At 47.9% G+C, this 20,014-nt stretch overlaps 1 protein-coding gene across 1 annotated transcript in view; it reads left to right on the forward strand.

The window, feature by feature from the left end:
* baz1a (bromodomain adjacent to zinc finger domain, 1A) overlaps positions 1-20,014 on the forward strand; it is a 50,593-nt gene that overhangs the window by 19,162 nt on the left and 11,417 nt on the right. The window contains exons 15-28 of the mRNA XM_079693863.1: positions 1,018-1,110; positions 1,194-1,264; positions 1,513-1,604; positions 6,759-7,021; positions 10,597-10,817; positions 10,983-11,113; positions 11,867-11,991; positions 12,239-12,315; positions 12,421-12,492; positions 13,048-13,130; positions 13,443-13,607; positions 13,868-14,067; positions 14,156-14,302; positions 17,617-17,855. Of these exons, the coding sequence (XP_079549989.1) occupies positions 1,018-1,110; positions 1,194-1,264; positions 1,513-1,604; positions 6,759-7,021; positions 10,597-10,817; positions 10,983-11,113; positions 11,867-11,991; positions 12,239-12,315; positions 12,421-12,492; positions 13,048-13,130; positions 13,443-13,607; positions 13,868-14,067; positions 14,156-14,302; positions 17,617-17,855 (1,979 nt within the window). The remainder of the gene's footprint in view (positions 1-1,017; positions 1,111-1,193; positions 1,265-1,512; positions 1,605-6,758; positions 7,022-10,596; positions 10,818-10,982; positions 11,114-11,866; positions 11,992-12,238; positions 12,316-12,420; positions 12,493-13,047; positions 13,131-13,442; positions 13,608-13,867; positions 14,068-14,155; positions 14,303-17,616; positions 17,856-20,014) is intronic.

A 20,014-nucleotide genomic window follows, 5' to 3' on the forward strand; every position in this document is an offset into this window, starting at 1 on the left:
TGTGATATACTGACTATATACCACGCCCCCTAGCTGTGATATACTGACCATATACCACGCCCCCTAGCTGTGATCTACTGACCATATACCACGCCCCCTAGCTGTGATATACTGAGCATATACCACGCCCCCTAGCTGTGATATACTGAGCATATACCACGCCCCCTAGCTGTGATATACTGACCATACACCACGCCCCCTAGCTGTGATATACTGACCATATACCACGCCCCCTAGCTGTGATATACTGACCATATACCACGCCCCCTAGCTGTGATATACTGACCATACACCACGCCCCCTAGCTGTGATATACTGACCATATACCACGCCCCCTAGCTGTGATATACTGACCATACACCACGCCCCCTAGCTGTGATATACTGAGCATATACCACGCCCCCTAGCTGTGATATACTGACCATACACCACGCCCCCTAGCTGTGATATACTGAGCATATACCACGCCCCCTAGCTGTGATATACTGACCATACACCACGCCCCCTAGCTGTGATATACTGACCATACACCACGCCCCCTAGCTGTGATATACTGACCATACACCACGCCCCCTAGCTGTGATATACTGACCATACACCACGCCCCCTAGCTGTGATATACTGACCATATACCACGCCCCCTAGCTGTGATATAATGACCATATACCACGCCCCCTAGCTGTGATATACTGACCATATACCACGCCCCCTAGCTGTGATATACTGACCATATACCACGCCCCCTAGCTGTGATATACTGACCATACACCACGCCCCCTAGCTGTGATATACTGACCATACACCACGCCCCCTAGCTGTGATATACTGACCATATACCACGCCCCCTAGCTGTGATATAATGACCACATACCACGGCCTGTCATACATAACACATACAGATCATCCAGGCAGGAGCTGAGAGAGATCAGAGTAGCACAGGAGAAGGCTGCGTACAAGTACACACTATATATGTATATAATATAATCCACAGTATTGAGAGCTTCCTGTGCTCCTCAGGGTGCGTCAGCGTAAGGAGGAGAAGCTGAGGGAGCAGGAGCAGAGGATGAAGGAGAGGGAGGACCAGCTGAAGGAGAGGGAGGGAGCCAACAGGTAAACATCAGGTGTCATTTATAAATCACAACGTGGCATTCTGCATGCTGTTGTTTGTTAACGTGTTGTTGTTGTGTCTGCAGTGAGACTCCTGATGAGAAACACCCTGAGGAAGACGAGGAGCAGATCTCTTCATCCAACAAGACGACGAAAGGTAGAAATCATCTCAAACGGCTCTCTCCTTTCTGCTGAGACTAAAAACAATATATTAAAAACAGGAAAGACAAGTTTGTACACCACATGTAATGAGAAACCTAAATGTTTCTCAGAACTTTGACTTTTTAAAATTATTTTGCTTTTTAAAAAAAAACTTTTTAAAGAATTCTCAGATTTTGTTCAGAATTTCAAGTTTTTGAATTTTTCTCAGATTTTGACTTTCATGATTCTCTCCTCTCTCTAAAGTGAACCAACAAACGACCTCTGACCTCAAGCCGGCGTCCTGCCCCCCCCCCAGCAGCCTGACAGCGGAGGAGCAGGAGGAGGAGCAGGAGAAGGTATCTTCGTTAAAGCATTCATTACATGTATTACTGAGTTTCTCTGTGTCTCCTGAGTCTCTCTGTGTCTCCTGAGTCTCTCTGTGTCTCCTGAGTCTCTCTGTGTCTCCTGAGTCTCTCTGTGTCTCCTGAGTCTCTCTGTGTCTCCTGAGTCTCTCTGTGTCTCCTGAGTCTCTCTGTGTCTCCTGAGTCTGGTGATGAGTCTCTCTGTGTCTCCTGAGTCTCTCTGTGTCTCCTGAGTCTCTCTGTGTCTCCTGAGTCTCTCTGTGTCTCCTGAGTCTCTCTGTGTCTCCTGAGTCTGGTGATGAGTCTCTCTGTGTCTCCTGAGTCTGGTGATGAGTCTCTCTGTGTCTCCTGAGTCTGGTGATGAGTCTCTCTGTGTCTCCTGAGTCTCTCTGTGTCTCCTGAGTCTGGTGAAGAGTCTCTCTGTGTCTCCTGAGTCTCTCTGTGTCTCCTGAGTCTCTCTGTGTCTCCTGAGTCTCTCTGTGTCTCCTGAGTCTGGTGAAGAGTCTCTCTGTGTCTCCTGAGTCTCTCTGTGTCTCCTTAATTTGGTGATGAGTCTCTCTGTGTCTCTCTGTGTCTTTCTGTGTCTCCTGAGTCTCTCTGTGTCTCCTGAGTCTCTCTGTGTCTCCTGAGTCTGGTGAAGAGTCTCTCTGTGTCTCCTGAGTCTCTCTGTGTCTCCTGAGTCTGGTGAAGAGTCTCTCTGTGTCTCCTGAGTCTCTCTGTGTCTCCTTAATTTGGTGATGAGTCTCTCTGTGTCTCTCTGTGTCTTTCTGTGTCTCCTGAGTCTCTCTGTGTCTCCTGAGTCTCTCTGTGTCTCCTGAGTCTGGTGAAGAGTCTCTCTGTGTCTCCTGAGTCTCTCTGTGTCTCCTGAGTCTGGTGAAGAGTCTCTCTGTGTCTCCTGAGTCTCTCTGTGTCTCCTTAATTTGGTGATGAGTCTCTCTGTGTCTCTCTGTGTCTTTCTGTGTCTCCTGAGTCTCTCTGTGTCTCCTGAGTCTCTCTGTGTCTCCTGAGTCTGGTGAAGAGTCTCTCTGTGTCTCCTGAGTCTCTCTGTGTCTCCTTAATTTGGTGATGAGTCTCTCTGTGTCTCCTGAGTCTGGTGATGAGTCTCTGAGTGATGAGTCTCTCTGTGTCTCCTGAGTCTCTCTGTGTCTCCTGAGTCTCTCTGTGTCTCCTGAGTCTGGTGATGAGTCTCTCTGTGTCTCCTGAGTCTCTCTGTGTCTCCTGAGTCTCTCTGTGTCTCCTGAGTCTGGTGAAGAGTCTCTCTGAGTCTCATGAGTCTGGTGATGAGTCTCTCTGTGTCTCATGAGTCTGGTGATGAGTCTCTCTGTGTCTCCTGAGTCTGGTGAAGAGTCTCTCTGTGTCTCCTGAGTCTCTCTGTGTCTCCTTAATTTGGTGATGAGTCTCTCTGTGTCTCTCTGTGTCTTTCTGTGTCTCCTGAGTCTCTCTGTGTCTCCTGAGTCTCTCTGTGTCTCCTGAGTCTGGTGAAGAGTCTCTCTGTGTCTCCTGAGTCTCTCTGTGTCTCCTGAGTCTGGTGAAGAGTCTCTCTGTGTCTCCTGAGTCTGGTGAAGAGTCTCTCTGTGTCTCCTGAGTCTCTCTGTGTCTCCTTAATTTGGTGATGAGTCTCTCTGTGTCTCCTGAGTCTCTCTGTGTCTCCTGAGTCTCTCTGTGTCTCCTGAGTCTGGTGAAGAGTCTCTCTGTGTCTCCTGAGTCTCTCTGTGTCTCCTTAATTTGGTGATGAGTCTCTCTGTGTCTCCTGAGTCTGGTGATGAGTTTCTGTGTGATGAGTCTCTCTGTGTCTCCTGAGTCTGGTGATGAGTCTCTGAGTCTCCTTAGTCTGGTGATGAGTCTCTCTGTGTCTCCTGCGTTTCTGTGTGATGAGTCTCTCTGTGTCTCCTGAGTGTCTCCTGAGTCTGGTGATGTCTCTCTGAGTGATGAGTCTCTGAGTGATGTCTCTCTGTGTGATGAGTCTCTGAGTGATGTCTCTCTGTGTGATGAGTCTCTGAGTGATGAGTCTCTCTGAGTGATGAGTCTCTGAGTGATGTCTCTCTGAGTGATGAGTCTGAGTTATGTCTCTCTGAGTGATGAGTCTCTCTGAGTGATGAGTCTCTGAGTGATGTCTCTCTGAGTGATGAGTCTGAGTGATGAGTCTGAGTGTGATGAGTCTCTGAGTGATGAGTCTCTGAGTGATGCCTCTCTGAGTGATGAGTCTCTGAGTGATGTCTCTCTGAGTGATGAGTCTCTGAGTGATGTCTCTCTGAGTGATGAGTCTCTGAGTGATGAGTCTCTGAGTGATGTCTCTCTGAGTGATGAGTCTCTGAGTGATGTCTCTCTGAGTGATGTCTCTCTGAGTGATGAGTCTCTGAGTGATGAGTCTCTGAGTGATGTCTCTCTGTGTGATGAGTCTCTGAGTGATAAGTCTCTGAGTGATGAGTCTCTGAGTGATGAGTCTCTGAGTGATGTCTCTCTGTGTGATGAGTCTCTGAGTGATAAGTCTCTGAGTGATGAGTCTCTCTGAGTGATGAGTCTCTGAGTGATGAGTCTCTCTGAGTGATGAGTCTCTGAGTGATGTCTCTCTGAGTGATGTCTCTCTGAGTGATGTCTCTCTGAGTGATGAGTCTCTCTGAGTGATGAGTCTCTGTGTGATGAGTTTCTGAGTGATGAGTCTCTGAGTGATGTCTCTCTGAGTGATGTCTCTCTGAGTGATGAGTCTCTGTGTGATGTCTCTCTGAGTGATGTCTCTCTGAGTGATGAGTCTCTGAGTGATGAGTCTCTGAGTGATGTCTCTCTGAGTGATGTGTCTCTCTGAGTGATGAGTCTCTGTGTGATGAGTTTCTGTGTGATGAGTCTCTGAGTGATGAGTCTCTGAGTGATGTCTCTCTGAGTGATGAGTCTCTGAGTGATGAGTCTCTGAGTGATGAGTCTCTGAGTGATGTCTCTCTGAGTGATGAGTCTCTGTGTGATGAGTCTCTGAGTGATGAGTCTCTCTGAGTGATGAGTTTCTGTGTGATGAGTCTCTGAGTGATGAGTCTCTGAGTGATGTCTCTCTGAGTGATGTCTCTCTGAGTGATGAGTCTCTGAGTGATGAGTCTCTGTGTGATGTCTCTCTGAGTGATGAGTCTCTCTGAGTGATGCCTCTCTGAGTGATGAGTCTCTCTGAGTGATGAGTCTCTCTGAGTGATGTCTCTCTGTGTGATGAGTCTCTGAGTGATGTCTCTCTGTGTGATGTCTCTCTGTGTGATGAGTCTCTGAGTGATGAGTCTCTGAGTGATGTCTCTCTGAGTGATGAGTCTCTGAGTGATGAGTCTCTCTGAGTGATGAGTCTCTCTGAGTGATGTCTCTCTGTGTGATGAGTCTCTGAGTGATGTCTCTCTGTGTGATGTCTCTCTGTGTGATGAGTCTCTGAGTGATGAGTCTCTGAGTGATGTCTCTCTGAGTGATGAGTCTCTGAGTGATGAGTCTCTGAGTGATGTCTCTCTGAGTGATGAGTCTCTGAGTGATGAGTCTCTGAGTGATGTCTCTCTCTGAGTGATGAGTCTCTCTGAGTGATGAGTCTCTGAGTGATGTCTCTCTGTGTGATGTCTCTCTGAGTGATGAGTCTCTGTGTGATGAGTCTCTGAGTGATGTCTCTCTCTGAGTGATGAGTCTCTGAGTGATGAGTCTCTCTGAGTGATGAGTCTCTGAGTGATGTCTCTCTGAGTGATGAGTCTCTGAGTGATGAGTCTCTGAGTGATGAGTCTCTGAGTGATGAGTCTCTGAGTGATGTCTCTCTGAGTGATGAGTCTCTGAGTGATGAGTCTCTCTGAGTGATGAGTCTCTGAGTGATGTCTCTCTGAGTGATGAGTCTCTGAGTGATGAGTCTCTGAGTGATGTCTCTCTGAGTGATGAGTCTCTGAGTGATGAGTCTCTGAGTGATGTCTCTCTGAGTGATGAGTCTCTGAGTGATGAGTCTCTCTGAGTGATGAGTCTCTGAGTGATGAGTCTCTGAGTGATGTCTCTCTGTGTGATGAGTCTCTGAGTGATGTCTCTCTGAGTGATGAGTCTCTGAGTGATGAGTCTCTCTGAGTGATGAGTCTCTGAGTGATGTCTCTCTGAGTGATGAGTCTCTGAGTGATGAGTCTCTGAGTGATGTCTCTCTGAGTGATGAGTCTCTGAGTGATGAGTCTCTGAGTGATGTCTCTCTGAGTGATGAGTCTCTGAGTGATGAGTCTCTCTGAGTGATGAGTCTCTGAGTGATGAGTCTCTGAGTGATGTCTCTCTGTGTGATGAGTCTCTGAGTGATGAATCTCTGAGTGATGAGTCTCTGAGTGATGAGTCTCTCTGAGTGATGAGTCTCTGAGTGATGAGTCTGAGTGATGTCTCTCTGTGTGATGAGTCTGAGTGATGTCTCTCTGAGTGATGAGTCTCTGAGTGATGTCTCTCTGAGTGATGAGTCTCTGAGTGATGAGTCTCTCTGAGTGATGAGTCTCTGAGTGATGTCTCTCTGAGTGATGAGTCTCTGAGTGATGAGTCTCTGAGTGATGTCTCTCTGAGTGATGAGTCTCTGAGTGATGAGTCTCTGAGTGATGTCTCTCTGAGTGATGAGTCTCTGAGTGATGAGTCTCTCTGAGTGATGAGTCTCTGAGTGATGAGTCTCTGAGTGATGTCTCTCTGTGTGATGAGTCTCTGAGTGATGAATCTCTGAGTGATGAGTCTCTGAGTGATGAGTCTCTCTGAGTGATGAGTCTCTGAGTGATGAGTCTGAGTGATGTCTCTCTGTGTGATGAGTCTGAGTGATGTCTCTCTGTGTGATGAGTCTGAGTGATGTCTCTCTGTGTGATGAGTCTGAGTGATGTCTCTCTGTGTGATGAGTCTGAGTGATGTCTCTCTGTGTGATGAGTCTCTGAGTGATATGAGTCTGAGTGATGAGTCTCTGAGTGATGAGTCTCTGAGTGATGAGTCTCTCTGAGTGATGAGTCTCCGAGTGATGAGTCTCCGAGTGATGAGTCTCTGAGTGATGAGTTTCTGTGTGTGATGAGTCTCTGAGTGATGAGTCTCTGAGTGATGTCTCTCTGAGTGATGAGTCTCTGTGTGATGAGTCTCTGTGTGATGAGTCTCTGAGTGATGTCTCTCTGAGTGATGTCTCTCTGAGTGATGAGTCTCTCTGTGCCTCAGGTCCAGCAGCTCCAGCAGAGGATCCAGAAGGCGGCCTCCTGCACCTCGCTGCAGCCTCTAGGCCGGGACCGTCTGTACCGCAGGTACTGGCTGCTGCCCTCCATCTGCTCGCTGCTGGTGGAGGAGGACGGCTTCGGGCTGACGGAGGACATGTTGAGGCCCAGACCCACACCTGAGGAGGAGGGGGAGGAGGAAGAAGAGGAGGAGGAAGAAGAAGAAGAGGAGGAAGAAGAAGAAGAAGAGGAGGAGCCGGCTGAAGGGAGGTGGGTTTCATGCTTTCAGATTAGATTCCTTTTATTGCCACTAACACAACACAGCACAGCAAGCATGACAGACAGTCAGTATCATTTTGACAATACTTTTAATATGTAATATATAAAGTGATCTTATGACACTTTGAACAGTACGCTCACAAAGCACAACGTTACCGTACAAATACCAGAACAATACGGTCAAGGCAGTAAGTAAGTTGTTCCACATGGACTTATCAGTTCAGCTGATCAGCACATTCCTGGTTTTCAAATATCACAAAAGAATCAGAATAGAGTTTATTTCCTATCTAGTTAGGTGCGTTCACATGAAAGGGGTGGTATCTGGAGCATTCAACCAATCACAAACATGGAGAAGCGTACTGACAGCACAGCGTCACACTTCCTGAATGAAAAGTCAACTATAATATTAGACATATGAAGAAGTTAAACTTTAAACATCCATGACTTAAACACTTGATCCAGGATCAAAGCCACATAGCTGCACCTGCAAGGTGAATACAGCTGGTAACAGAACAAGTGTTTGAATGCGTACATGAACAGGTTTATGATATCACTGCCCCGTCTAAGACACCATCTGACTTTCATTACATTTGACTCCAGTGTTTCCTCAACTTAATGTGTTGCTTCAAATAATCCTTCTGCATCCAGTATGTGACACTGTGAGTGTTGCACGGCCAGATACGGCTCAGCTGACTCAGATAAGGAGATGATACATTATGATGTGATATGCCGCGGACTGTACTTAATGTTACTCTGATCCGGTTACTTATGTTGTGGCAGATATTTAAGTAAGCTTTCTTAACGCTAATGTTCTAATAGTCAGATTGCTCTGAAGATGGGAGGTGATATTATATTCATGTTCACGTTCACACAGTCGCTGATTTCTGCCGGCCGTCTTTCCTGCAACGGCAGCTTTTCTGTATTTCCTTTCTCCTGTAATATGACTTGATCCCTTTAAACTCCGCACACTGAGCTCTGATTGGTCAGCAGGCAGTGCTTTCACTGAGTTGATCCTTTAAGCCCCTGACACACCAACCCGATTCTGGGAGTCAGAGGCCGTTAGAGGCAGTCGGGCATTCGCGGCGCCCTACTCAGGTTGGTGTGTCCCGCACCGTCGTCTCTTTACGGCACATTTTTACATCGGCCGCGGAAAGTCGGGACAAAGAAATCACTCTGATTGGCTGTTCAGCTAGCGAATCAGTGCATGAGAAGCGAAGCGGAAGTGAGGGACCAAAACAAACGATTAAGAAGGCACACACAGACGGCTACTCTTTTTCATTTTCATCAAACCCGGACGCAAGAGTTCCTTTTTTATGTTTCCATGTTTTCGATCGACGAGAACCCAGACGCTATTTGTTGTTTGTTTGTATCACGCAGCCTGTTCTTCTTCTCTTGGTGTACAGCCTGTCTTCTGGTTGTTGCCTCTTTTGAATGACGAATACACACTACCGCCGCCTGCTGGTAAGGACAGTTATTGCCACTCGTCGACTGAAGTCTTTGCGGTGTGTTCGTAGGCGGGCGACGTAGCGGACGTAAAAGTCGGGACGCCTTCGGCACGCGTTCTTTGGTCTCAGGTTGGTTTAGCCTGCAACCTGACCTGCTCAGCATCAGTTACCATGGAGATCTAGCCCGCTAAGAAGTGAACCAGCGTCGTAGAACCGGAGACCCAGAGTTTACCCTGAAGTTAGCACGCTAAGCCAAAATCCGGCTTCGTAGTACAGGCCTCAGGTTTGGTGAGTTGAGGTGCAGACACAACCAAGAGAGGGAGCGTGATGTAAGGGAAGGTCAAAAATAGAACGATTATAAAATGAATATATTTAAACAAATGAAGACAAGTATTTACTCCAAATGTAAATATATGAAAAACCAAAACGTTTCTTTTTTTTAGAATTAATTTTTTTATGTCAGCGTTTTACTTTATTTCAGAATTTGGAATTTTTCTAAAATTTGACTTTTCTAATAATTTTTTTTCCCTCAGATTTTGACCCTTTTTTTAAATTCAGTATTGTGAGCTGCAGGAATGAGTCAGCATCTCGTCACTTCCTTACTCTGGTCTGGAGGTCAATGGTTTCTGAATGTGTTTTTGGTTGTTAGCCCGAAGGTTATTTAACACAAGCTGAAGAGATGGTAAAGTTTAGTTCAGGGGTCTCCAACACGTCGAGCTTATAATCTGATAATAATCAGGCTGATAGTAACCTGATAGAAACTTTCTTATTCACTTAGTTGTGATCGGCTGAAGCTAACTGAATCTCACACATTCATGGGACTGATGTAACAGTAAGAGAATAAGTGAGAGGGGCTCCAGCAGACCCCCTCTCTGGTGGACTCCATGCAGGGCCAGTCCTCTCACTAACTGGGACCCCTCTCTGCTGGACTCCATGCAGGGCCAGTCCTCCCACTAACTGGGACCCCTCTATGGTGGACTCCATGCAGGGCCAGTCCTCTCACTGACTGGGACCCCTCTATGGTGGACTCCATGCAGGGCCAGTCCTCCCACTAACTGGGACCCCTCTATGGTGGACTCCATGCAGGGCCAGTCCTCTCACTAACTGGGACCCCTCTCTGGTGGACTCCATGCAGGGCCAGTCCTCTCACTGACTGGGACCCCTCTCTGGTGGACTCCATGCAGGGCCAGTCCTCTCACTGACTGGGACCCCTCTCTGGTGGACTCCATGCAGGGCCAGTCCTCCCACTAACTGGGACCCCTCTCTGGTGGACTCCACGCAGGGCCAGTCCTCTCACTGACTGGGACTCCTCTCTGGTGGACTCCATGCAGGGCCAGTCCTCCCACTAACTGGGACCCCTCTCTGGTGGACTCCACGCAGGGCCAGTCCTCTCACTGACTGGGACTCCTCTCTGGTGGACTCCACGCAGGGCCAGTCCTCTCACTGACTGGGACCCCTCTCTGGTGGACTCCATGCAGGGCCAGTCCTCCCACTAACTGGGACCCCTCTCTGGTGGACTCCACGCAGGGCCAGTCCTCTCACTAACTGGGACCCCTCTCTGGTGGACTCCACGCAGGGCCAGTCCTCTCACTAACTGGGACCCCTCTCTGGTGGACTCCATGCAGGGCCAGTCCTCTCACTAACTGGGACCCCTCTCTGGTGGACTCCATGCAGGGCCAGTCCTCTCACTAACTGGGACCCCTCTCTGGTGGACTCCACGCAGGGCCAGTCCTCTCACTAACTGGGACCCCTCTCTGGTGGACTCCATGCAGGGCCAGTCCTCTCACTAACTGGGACCCCTCTCTGGTGGACTCCACGCAGGGCCAGTCCTCTCACTGACAGTGAAAAAGATGTGCAGTGAGGTGCTTGTCAGGTGGTGATTAAGGTGATGTTCTGACTCTGTGGGCCGTGATAAGAAGTGAGACATGGTCGTTTTCTTGGACCTTGATGTGAAGTTAAGAGTTTTGATAAGCTTTGATTTCACACGTGTACAAAGTAGCTTAATTCAACTGATGAGGGCTGTGTGAATCAATGGAAGCGATGCAAGTAGCTCTCAGATGGAGAAAGGTTGGAGACCCCTGGTTTAGTTCTAATGTTTCTAAACGACCTTCCTCCTGGCAGTGCCGGCTCTAACCCCGCCCCCCTGCTCACCTGTGGCCCGCCCGTCAAACGGCCCAACCAATGGGCTTTCTACACCTGTGAGGAGGAGGTGGGTCAGCTGATCGAGGCTCTGAACCCCCGCGGACACAGAGAGAGCAGCTTAAAGGAGGCTCTAATGCACGAGAGAGAGAGAATCACTCACCTGCTGAAGAGCTGTGACCGCAAGATGTACTGCTACACAGGTACACACACACACACACACACACACACACACACACACACACACACACCAGCTGAAGAGCTGTGACCGTAAGATGTACACACACACACACTCTCAGGTACACACTCTCTCGGGTACACACTCTCTCGGGTACACACTCTCTCAGGTACACACTCTCCTGTTCCAGATGACCCCGAGTCGTCCCGCTCCGTCCCAGAATGCACTGCTGCAGCTGAGACCCTGATGGAGGGCCGGCTGAGGGACCTGCTGCTGGACATCGAGGACAGAATACACCAAGGAACTCTGGGAACTCTCAAGGTACACACACACACACACACACACACACACACACACACACACACACACACACACACACACACACACACACACACCTGCTGAACACACACCTTGACAAAGTCAGCTTTATTGTAAAACCTTCAGTTTGTGTGTACAGAGATCGAAGTACCCTTTCCCAGAATACAAAATACAAATATGTATAAAATATGTATATCTTATTTACAATCAGTCACATTTATACACATGCACGCATTAAGACCTAAATCAAAGCACAACAATCAATAAATACAGTCACTTCAATATCTCTGAGAAATGTACATTAGTGCAGGTAACCTCACACTCATCTCTCTCTCTCTCTCTCTCTCTCTCTCTCTGTCCCTCTCTCTCACACTCATCTCTCTCTCTCTCTCTCTCTGTCCCTCTCTCTGTCTCTCTCTCTCTCTCTCTCTCTCTCTCTCTGTCCCTCTCTCTGTCCCTCTCTCTCTCTCACACTCATCTCTCTCTCTCTCTCTCTCTCTCTCTCTCTCTGTCCCTCTCTCTGTCCCTCTCTCTCTCTCTCACACTCATCTCTCTCTCTCTCTCTCTCTCTGTCCCTCTCTCTGTCCCTCTCTCTCTCTCACACTCATCTCTCTCTCTCTCTCTCTCTCTCTCTCTCTCTCTCTCTCTCTCTCTCTCTCTCTCTCTCACACACTCATCTCTCTCTCTCTCTCTCTCTCTCTCTCTCTCTCTGTCCCTCTCTCTCTCTCTCTCTCTCTCTCTCTCTCTCCCTCTCAGGTGATGGACAGACAGGTGTGGCGCTCGGCTCTGGAGGCAGGAAAGTATGAGCTGTTGTCATCAGAGAGCGGGGGGGCGGAGCCTATGGAGGTGGACTCACCTGCACACCTGAGAGCCAAAGACAGGTACACACACACACACACACACACACACACCGTCATAAAGACAGACTTAACAGACACTGCTTTTAGTGTTTCAGTAAACATGTTTTAATATACCTGAAGTAGTTCACTGCAGAATGAGACTTGTACTGTGCTGTGATTGGCTGAGGGTGAATGAGATTCTGTGATTGGCTGAGGGTGAATGAGATGCTGTGATTGGCTGTCGGAGAGGAGTGCTGATGATGAGAAGGGTTTCTGTGTGTGTCCACAGCTCAGTGAGGCTCCTCTCTCAGGCTCTCTCTCACATCGAGCTCGGCATCGAGAGACGTTTCCTCAAAGCTCCGCTGGGTGAGTCTCTGCAGGACAGACCATAATACCCTCACTGTCAGGTGACTGTTCACAGGTAACCCTGCTAACACCTGACCCCCCCCCCCCCCCCCCCCCCCCCCACAGGTGAGGAAGACTCTAAGAAGGATCAGAAGACGAAAAAGAACAAGAAGAAAGATGAGGACCAGGCCAGTGAAGGTACGACTAAAGAATGACAATGTCTCTCACCTGTCTGTCTCTCACCTGTCTTTCTCTCACCTGTCTGTCTCTCACCTGTCTTTCTCTCACCTGTCTTTCTCTCACCTGTCTAACTCACCTGTCTGTCTCTCTCCTGTCTCTCTCCTGTCTGTCTCTCACCTGTCCGTCTCTCTCCTGTCTGTCTCTCACCTGTCTGTCTCTCACCTGTCTGTCTCTCACCTGTCTCTCTCCTGTCTGTCTCTCACCTGTCCGTCTCTCTCCTCTCTGTCTCTCACCTGTCTGTCTCTCACCTTTCTTTCTCTCACCTGTCTGTCTCTCACCTGTCTCTCTCCTGTCTGTCTCTCACCTGTCTGTATCTCACCCGTCTGTCTCTCACCTGTCTGTCTCTCACCTGTCTGTCTCTCACCTGTCTGTCTCTCACCCGTCTGTCTCTCACCTGTCTGTCTCTCACCTGTCTGTCTCTCACCTCTCTGTCTCTCACCTGTCTGTCTCTCACCTGTCTGTCTCTCACCTGTCTGTCTCTCACCCGTCTGTCTCTCACCTGTCTCTCATCAGATGGCAGTGACAGTGGTCGTGTCAGTAAGACGGTGTTGGAGCGATGGAGAGAGTCTCTGCAGTCCTGCTCCAGTCTGTCTCAGGTCAGAAAACACTCATTATTATATGATATTCACCCTCTGTCTGAAACCAGAGCCACGTCTGCTCTCGTTGTGATTGGTCTACAGCTTAGAGATGTCCCGCCCCTAACACTGCACACTATACTAGACTTATAATGGACTTTTACTAGATTTTAAATTGTCTTTTATCGGCCTTAAAAGTGGACTTTCTTTAGACTTAATGTGTTTGAACGCTATCCAATAGGAGATGATGTGATCAAGTATAATATGTTTGTGATTTCTCACCCAGGTGTTTGTGATAAAGTATAATAATGTCTCTCTCACCTCTGCGTCCAGGTGTTTGTGCACCTGTCCTCTCTGGAGCGCAGCGTCCTCTGGTCTCGATCCGTCCTCAACGCTCGCTGCAGAATCTGCAGACGCAAAGGAGACGGAGACAACATGCTGCTGTGTGACGGCTGTGATCGAGGACACCACACACACTGCCTGAGACCCAAGCTGAAGGTACACACACACACACACACACACACACACACACACACACACACACACACACACACACACACACACACACACACACACACACACACACACACACACACACACACACACACACACTGCCTGAGACCCAAGCTGAAGGTACACACACACACACACACACACACACACACACACACACACACACACATTAAACCCTATTGTTGTTGTTGTTGTTGTTGTTGTGTAGCTTTAGCATCGAGCTAACAGTTCACATGTTGTCTCAGTCTGTTCCTGGAGGAGACTGGTTCTGTCCGGACTGTCGACCCAAACAAAGATCGAGCCGCCTGCCGTCCCGTCAGAGATCCTCCATCGATGAGGAGGAGGAAGAGGGGGAGGGTGAAGAAAAGGAGGAGGAGGAGGAGGAGGAGTCAGAAGAGGAAGAGGAGGAGTCGGAAGAAGAGGAGGAGGAAGAACTCGTTGTGAGGTGAGTGAGAATACTTTACCCTCATCTCAAACCAAATATATATAAACTGTATCTCTATATTAATATGAACATCCCGTAATCTCTGCAGCAAGAAGAGCCAGCCCCCGCCCCCAAGAGGGAGGAGCCAACAGACCCTGCCCCCGAAAGGGAGGAGCCAACCGGCTACGCCCAAAAGCCAACAGGCCACGCCCAAAAACACCACCTCTTCATCAGGGAAAAACTCCTCTGCCTCAAAGTCAGTATCTACTGAAACTCGATCAAAATATAAAAGTTGTTCTTGTAGCCAGGTATATTTCCTAGACGTCTGTAGCTACAAACAGAACTCAGGTTGAGTTGTTCATATTTGATCTGAGCTGAGTTTATCCTTTAAGGCGAGACACGGCAGGCAAAAACATCGTTTTTCATGCCCATGTCAATTTTGAGATTTTGTGCTATTTTGATTCAATAAGATGTTTTCTTTCAGGCTTTTGGAAGGAAAACGTACAAAATACACATTTAGGTGTTTATTTTACTATAGTTTGTCTATTTCCGTCGGTAGATTTCTCCTAAATTCACCAAAAGTTAGCAATCTAACGTAACATAAAGTGCCGTGACCGCTGTTTGCTCCATGTCATGAGAGGTACCGTTGGAAAGCTCAGGTTCTCCTGCACAATCTCATCGGATCCAAATATGGTCATTTCCTTTGTATCAGCAACCAATCGTGAAAGTACAAAGGGGTCATCTGACCAAAGAACGGAATCTTATTGGCTGGTGTCAATTTCTGACAACGTGATTCGTTCAGATGCGTCACGTGGTGCGCCATGACACTTCCTTGTTTATATTTGCGCTGAAAATTTAAATCTCAAAATGCCGAAACATCCGCGAAAAAATCGTTCAAAGAGAAGAGGACAACAATTGTCACTTGCACGTAGCAAGGTAGAAGACAAAACAAATGACCCCGAACCTGAAAAACCTTCACTTAGTGCGTCAATGCGCAAGCTGTCACCCAAAGAGCAGGAGGGTTTAGATAGCGCCACACAGCAGTGGCTGATAATACATGTAGCGCGGCTGAATGAACTGCTCAGTGGGTTGATTTGCCCAAATTGCGCAGGGACAGGGCTCAAAGTTAACATCGATCCGCAAAACCATGGTTTCTGTAGCAGCTTAATTTTAGAGTGCAGTCTGTGTGATGGTGGGTACCGCAAAAGTGTGTACACATCTACACGTCTTCAAGACGAAACCAGGAAGGATGTTGCTTTTGATGTGAATGTGAGAATGGTGCTCTTAGCGCACGAGTTAGGCTTGGGCTATGCAGCTCTGAAGAAAATAAGCAAAGTGTTGGGGATTCCTGCACTTCATCTCAAAACCTATCAGAGACATGACAAGAGAGTGACAGGTATAGAAACAGGATTGAGACCAAGAAAACTTGAACTATTGAATTCAGAGTATAACTTATCAGGACATTCAGTTGACTTATTTTTTTCTCTTATTAGTGGCAGAAATAGAGAGAGGCCTGGAGTCACTTCACAGGACAAGGGAGCAGGTCAGGCAGGCTTATGCAGATGTGGACCCAGATGTTGCAGAGTTGCTGAGGGAGGATGCAGAGGCAGTTATAAACATCAGCGTGTCATTTGATGGCACATGGCAAAAGCGAGGCTTCACATCCCATTATGGGATCGGTGTGTGCATTGACATCCTTACTGGATTGGTGATAGACTATGAAATCCTATCATCCTATTGCCATGCTTGTGCTCTAAAGGGAAATGCCAAGCAAGAGCAAAAGATTACAGAAGAGGAGTATGACAGTTGGCGACAGACACATAGTGATTGTGCAAGAAACTTTGCAGGGTCAAGCAAGGCAATGGAGCAGGAGTCAGCCAAGAGGATGTGGGCCAGGTCTGTGAATCGCCACCAGGTGCGGTACACAGAGATGTTGTCAGATGGGGATAGCGCAGCATTGAGGGAGGTGGTTGCACTGAACCCATACCCTGGGCATGAAGTGGTGAAATTAGAGTGCATTAATCATGCCCACAAGCGAATGGGTACAGCACTCAGAAAAATGAGTTCACAGAAAAAGTTAGGAGGGAAGGGTGTAGGGAAGCTGACTGCAAAGAAATGCAAAACTTTGCAAAATTATTACAGGGGGGCAATTCTCAACAACCAGGGTTCAATCGATAAAATGAAGGGAGAAATATGGGCAGGTCTCCTCCACGGCATGTCTACTGATGACAGCCCCTTACACACCAGGTGCAATCCCTCCTGGTGTTGGTATAGGAAAGCAGAGGATAATGGGGAAACACCTGGTAGCCACAAAGAACATGCTGGAAACTTTTTAAAGCGAGAGGTGGGGGAGAAGCTTATCCCTGTGTACCACCGCATGTCAAGTGACAGCCTGCTCCAGAGAATGCAGCATGGAGGTACTCAAAATGCCAATGAGTGCCTCAACTCTGTGATATGGGCGCGGTGTCCAAAAACGGTCTTTGTGGGGAAAAACAGGGTTGAGGCAGCTGCAAGTATGGCCATCTCCACCTTTAATGAAGGTGCCTCTGCCATGCTGGCTGTTATGGAGAAGTTGTGGCTCCAGAGCACAGCTGTTACTGTCAGCGCAATGAGACAAAGTGATTTGCTGAGAATTTCAAAAGCTGAGGCCATTACATCTGCTAGTTTGAAATATAGGCGCAAGAGTCTAAGCACAGCAAAAAAGGTGAAAAGACATCAGCAGGAGATGCAGGAGGGGCCTACTTATGGAGCAGGCATGGACTAGGGTGGCAGTTCTGCAGTGCGTGTGTTACTGTGGTCGTAGTGTGTGTGTGTTACTGTGGTTTTGTTCATCAGGTACATACTGTGTTACTCAGTTTTCAGTTGTATTGTGTTTTATATGTTCTATATTGTTGTTGTTGTAAGTATTAGATTAGATATTGTGTCTGAAAATAGTGTCTTCCAATAAAAAAAATATGGAATTTGACAATACATATCTTTAAAGGTTGTTTTCTCAAAATGAGTTTTTTCTCCTACTCTGAGCACAAAATGTCCACTTCAGTAGCACGTAGACACACCAAACCTTCCGGTTATATTCCTATCCATATTCTGAAGGCTTTTACAGAAGGGTTTGTTCATTTATCATTCATAGCCTGAATTATATAACATTTTATACCTAAAAACATGGCGAAAATTGATATTTTAGGGCTGTTGACAGTATTTTCTGATTTATTTAGTGATAAAAAGAGATATAAAAAATCCCTTCTGTAAAAGCCTTCAATTCTAATATGGCAACAAAATGAAACAAGAATTTTGAACCTGGCTTTATCCAATAAAAAAAATTCGTTTCCTGAAATGTGTTAAAATATGCGCATATTTAATGAGATTATGGCTAATTTGCATATTTAAACATGCTATTTCTGAAAACTTGTAATACAAAAAACAATTGCCTTATTGTAAGTAATTAACTGGAGAAATTTCTAGCTGATATCTTTAAGTTAAAAAAATTACCCTATTCACCTGTAGTGTCTCGCCTTAAAGCCTGTTTTGGTTTCAGTTAACGATAATAACCCTGGCTCTATCCAATCACAGGTCCTCAGGAAAGAAGGCCACGCCCCCCAAGGGGAAGACCACACCACCCAAGGGGAAGACCAGGCCCCCCACGGGGAAGGCCACGCCCCACAAGGGGAAGGCCACGCCCCCTGCAGGTAAAGCTCCGCCCCGCTCAGGGAGTCGCGTCAGCGCCCGTCTGAGCCACGAGATCCTCGCTACGACCACGACCAAAAAAACCTCACCTGGTCAGAGCGAGGCCCGAAAGAGACCAGCCACAGGTAAACAATCAATCAGAGAACACCTGTAGACAGGTAAACAGCCAATCAGATAACACCTGCAGACAGGTAAACAGCCAATCAGAGAACACCTGTAGACAGGTAAACAGCCAATCAGATAACACCTGCAGACAGGTAAACAACCAATCAGAGAACACCTGCAGACAGGTAAACAGCCAATCAGATAACACCTGCAGACAGGTAAACAGCCAATCAGAGAACACCTGTAGACAGGTAAACAGCCAATCAGATAACACCTGTAGACAGGTAAACAGCCAATCAGATAACACCTGCAGACAGGTAAACAGCCAATCAGATAACACCTGCAGACAGGTAAACAGCCAATCGGAGAACACGTGTAGACAGGTAAACAGCCAATCAGATAACACCTGTAGACAGGTAAACAGCCAATCAGAGAACACCTGCAGACAGGTAAACAGCCAATCAGATAACACCTGCAGACAGGTAAACAACCAATCAGATAACACCTGCAGGCAGGTAAACAGCCAATCAGAGAACACCTGCAGACAGGTAAACAGCCAATCAGAGAACACCTGCAGACAGGTAAACAACCAATCAGATAACACCTGCAGACAGGTAAACAGCCAATCAGATAACACCTGCAGACAGGTAAACAACCAATCTGGGGTTACGTACTGTAACCCAGTTTCTATGAGTATAGGCGCAGCCCTCTAAGGCTATCGCTATTGGGTAAATCCCACTGCACGTGTGCAGCACTGACAGACTTAATCCACGCCCACCTTTGACGTGGGCCCCACCTCCGGACTCACTTCCGTAAATAGGAAGTAGTCCCTACAATCTGCTCCCACACAAACAGCTTTTCTTCAGCTATTCGCGGAGCCAGTGGGGCCCGAACCTTAGAGGGCTGCGCCAATACTCATAGAAGCTGGGTTACAGTACGTAACCCCAGTTCTATTTCGTATAAAGCTTCGCCCTCTAAGGCTATCGCTATTGGGTTAAGGGCGAAGCAGGATGTAGTCTACGCCCCACTGGTCCGTCCGTTACCAGAAGCACAAAAACACACCTACTCAGTTAATAACCCATGTCCATTTCGCCATGCGTAATGGAGCATCACATTCCCAGGGAATATAGCATTTAAAAAATGAATATTCTCTATAAGGGAAAGAAAGATAGGCTAAATAGACTACCTGTCGTTATAAAGAGTAGAGACCAAAGTCCCACTTGTTAAAACGATCAAAGAGGGGGAAAGGGCAGCTCTCTGAGTGCCGACAGGCAGGAGGGAGGGCACGCAGTTGAGTCCCCGACATTACTCACTCTGACAGGACACTCAGTACTGAGTGTGTCAGAGAGGAATAGAGACATCCCTCAAATACAATGAATAAAAGAACAGGGGGAAGACCAAGATGCAGCAGTGCAAATGTCTTCCACCGTCATTCCTCCGTGCAACGCCTCTGATGCGTGAGGAGGAGGAAAGAGCTTGTGATCACCTTTGGCATAAAAAACGGGTTAGGGCGCCAAACAGCTGAGCTGCCATCTCCTTGGATCCGGAGGCCTGACGGAGCCACAGAGAGAGCAGACACATCACTCACCCTTTAGCTGATGTCAGAGTCAAGAGCTACTTTGGCTGACAAGAACTTCAGAGGAACCTGATCCAAAGGTTCAAAAGGAGCTTCACTCAGTGCACTAACACTAAAGCCAAACCCATTGAGGCGCCAAAGCGCGTGACACCGGTCTGAGTCTCTGTGCTCCCCGTAGAGAACGTTTTGTCAGAGGGTGACTAAACGCCGTGCTGACACCAAACCTACGTGGCAAGATGACATGGCAGCAGCGTATGTTTTGAACGTGCTATAAGCCGATTCCTGTCCAGCTGGAGGAACGACAGCACGAGGCAGGGGGCCCGTAACGGGGTCCAGGCTTTTCCCCACACACCAAACGGAGCATTGTCCATTTGGCTGTGTAGGGTGTGTGTTCAGCAGCTGCACTGATCGAACACCTCCCTGGAGATTTATGTATGCCGCCGCTGCTTTGTTGTCTGTTCGAATCAACACATGTTGATTGTACAGCAACGGGACAAAGTGCTGGATCACTTTCCATACGGAGAGTAATTCCAGCACGTTTATACGGAGAGACATGTGACCTGGACACTGTCCCCCCACTGCCTGCGACATGCACGTTCCTCA

Source organism: Notothenia rossii (assembly GCF_949606895.1).
Source record: "Notothenia rossii genome assembly, chromosome: 7".
NCBI classification, from domain to species: domain Eukaryota; kingdom Metazoa; phylum Chordata; class Actinopteri; order Perciformes; family Nototheniidae; genus Notothenia; species Notothenia rossii.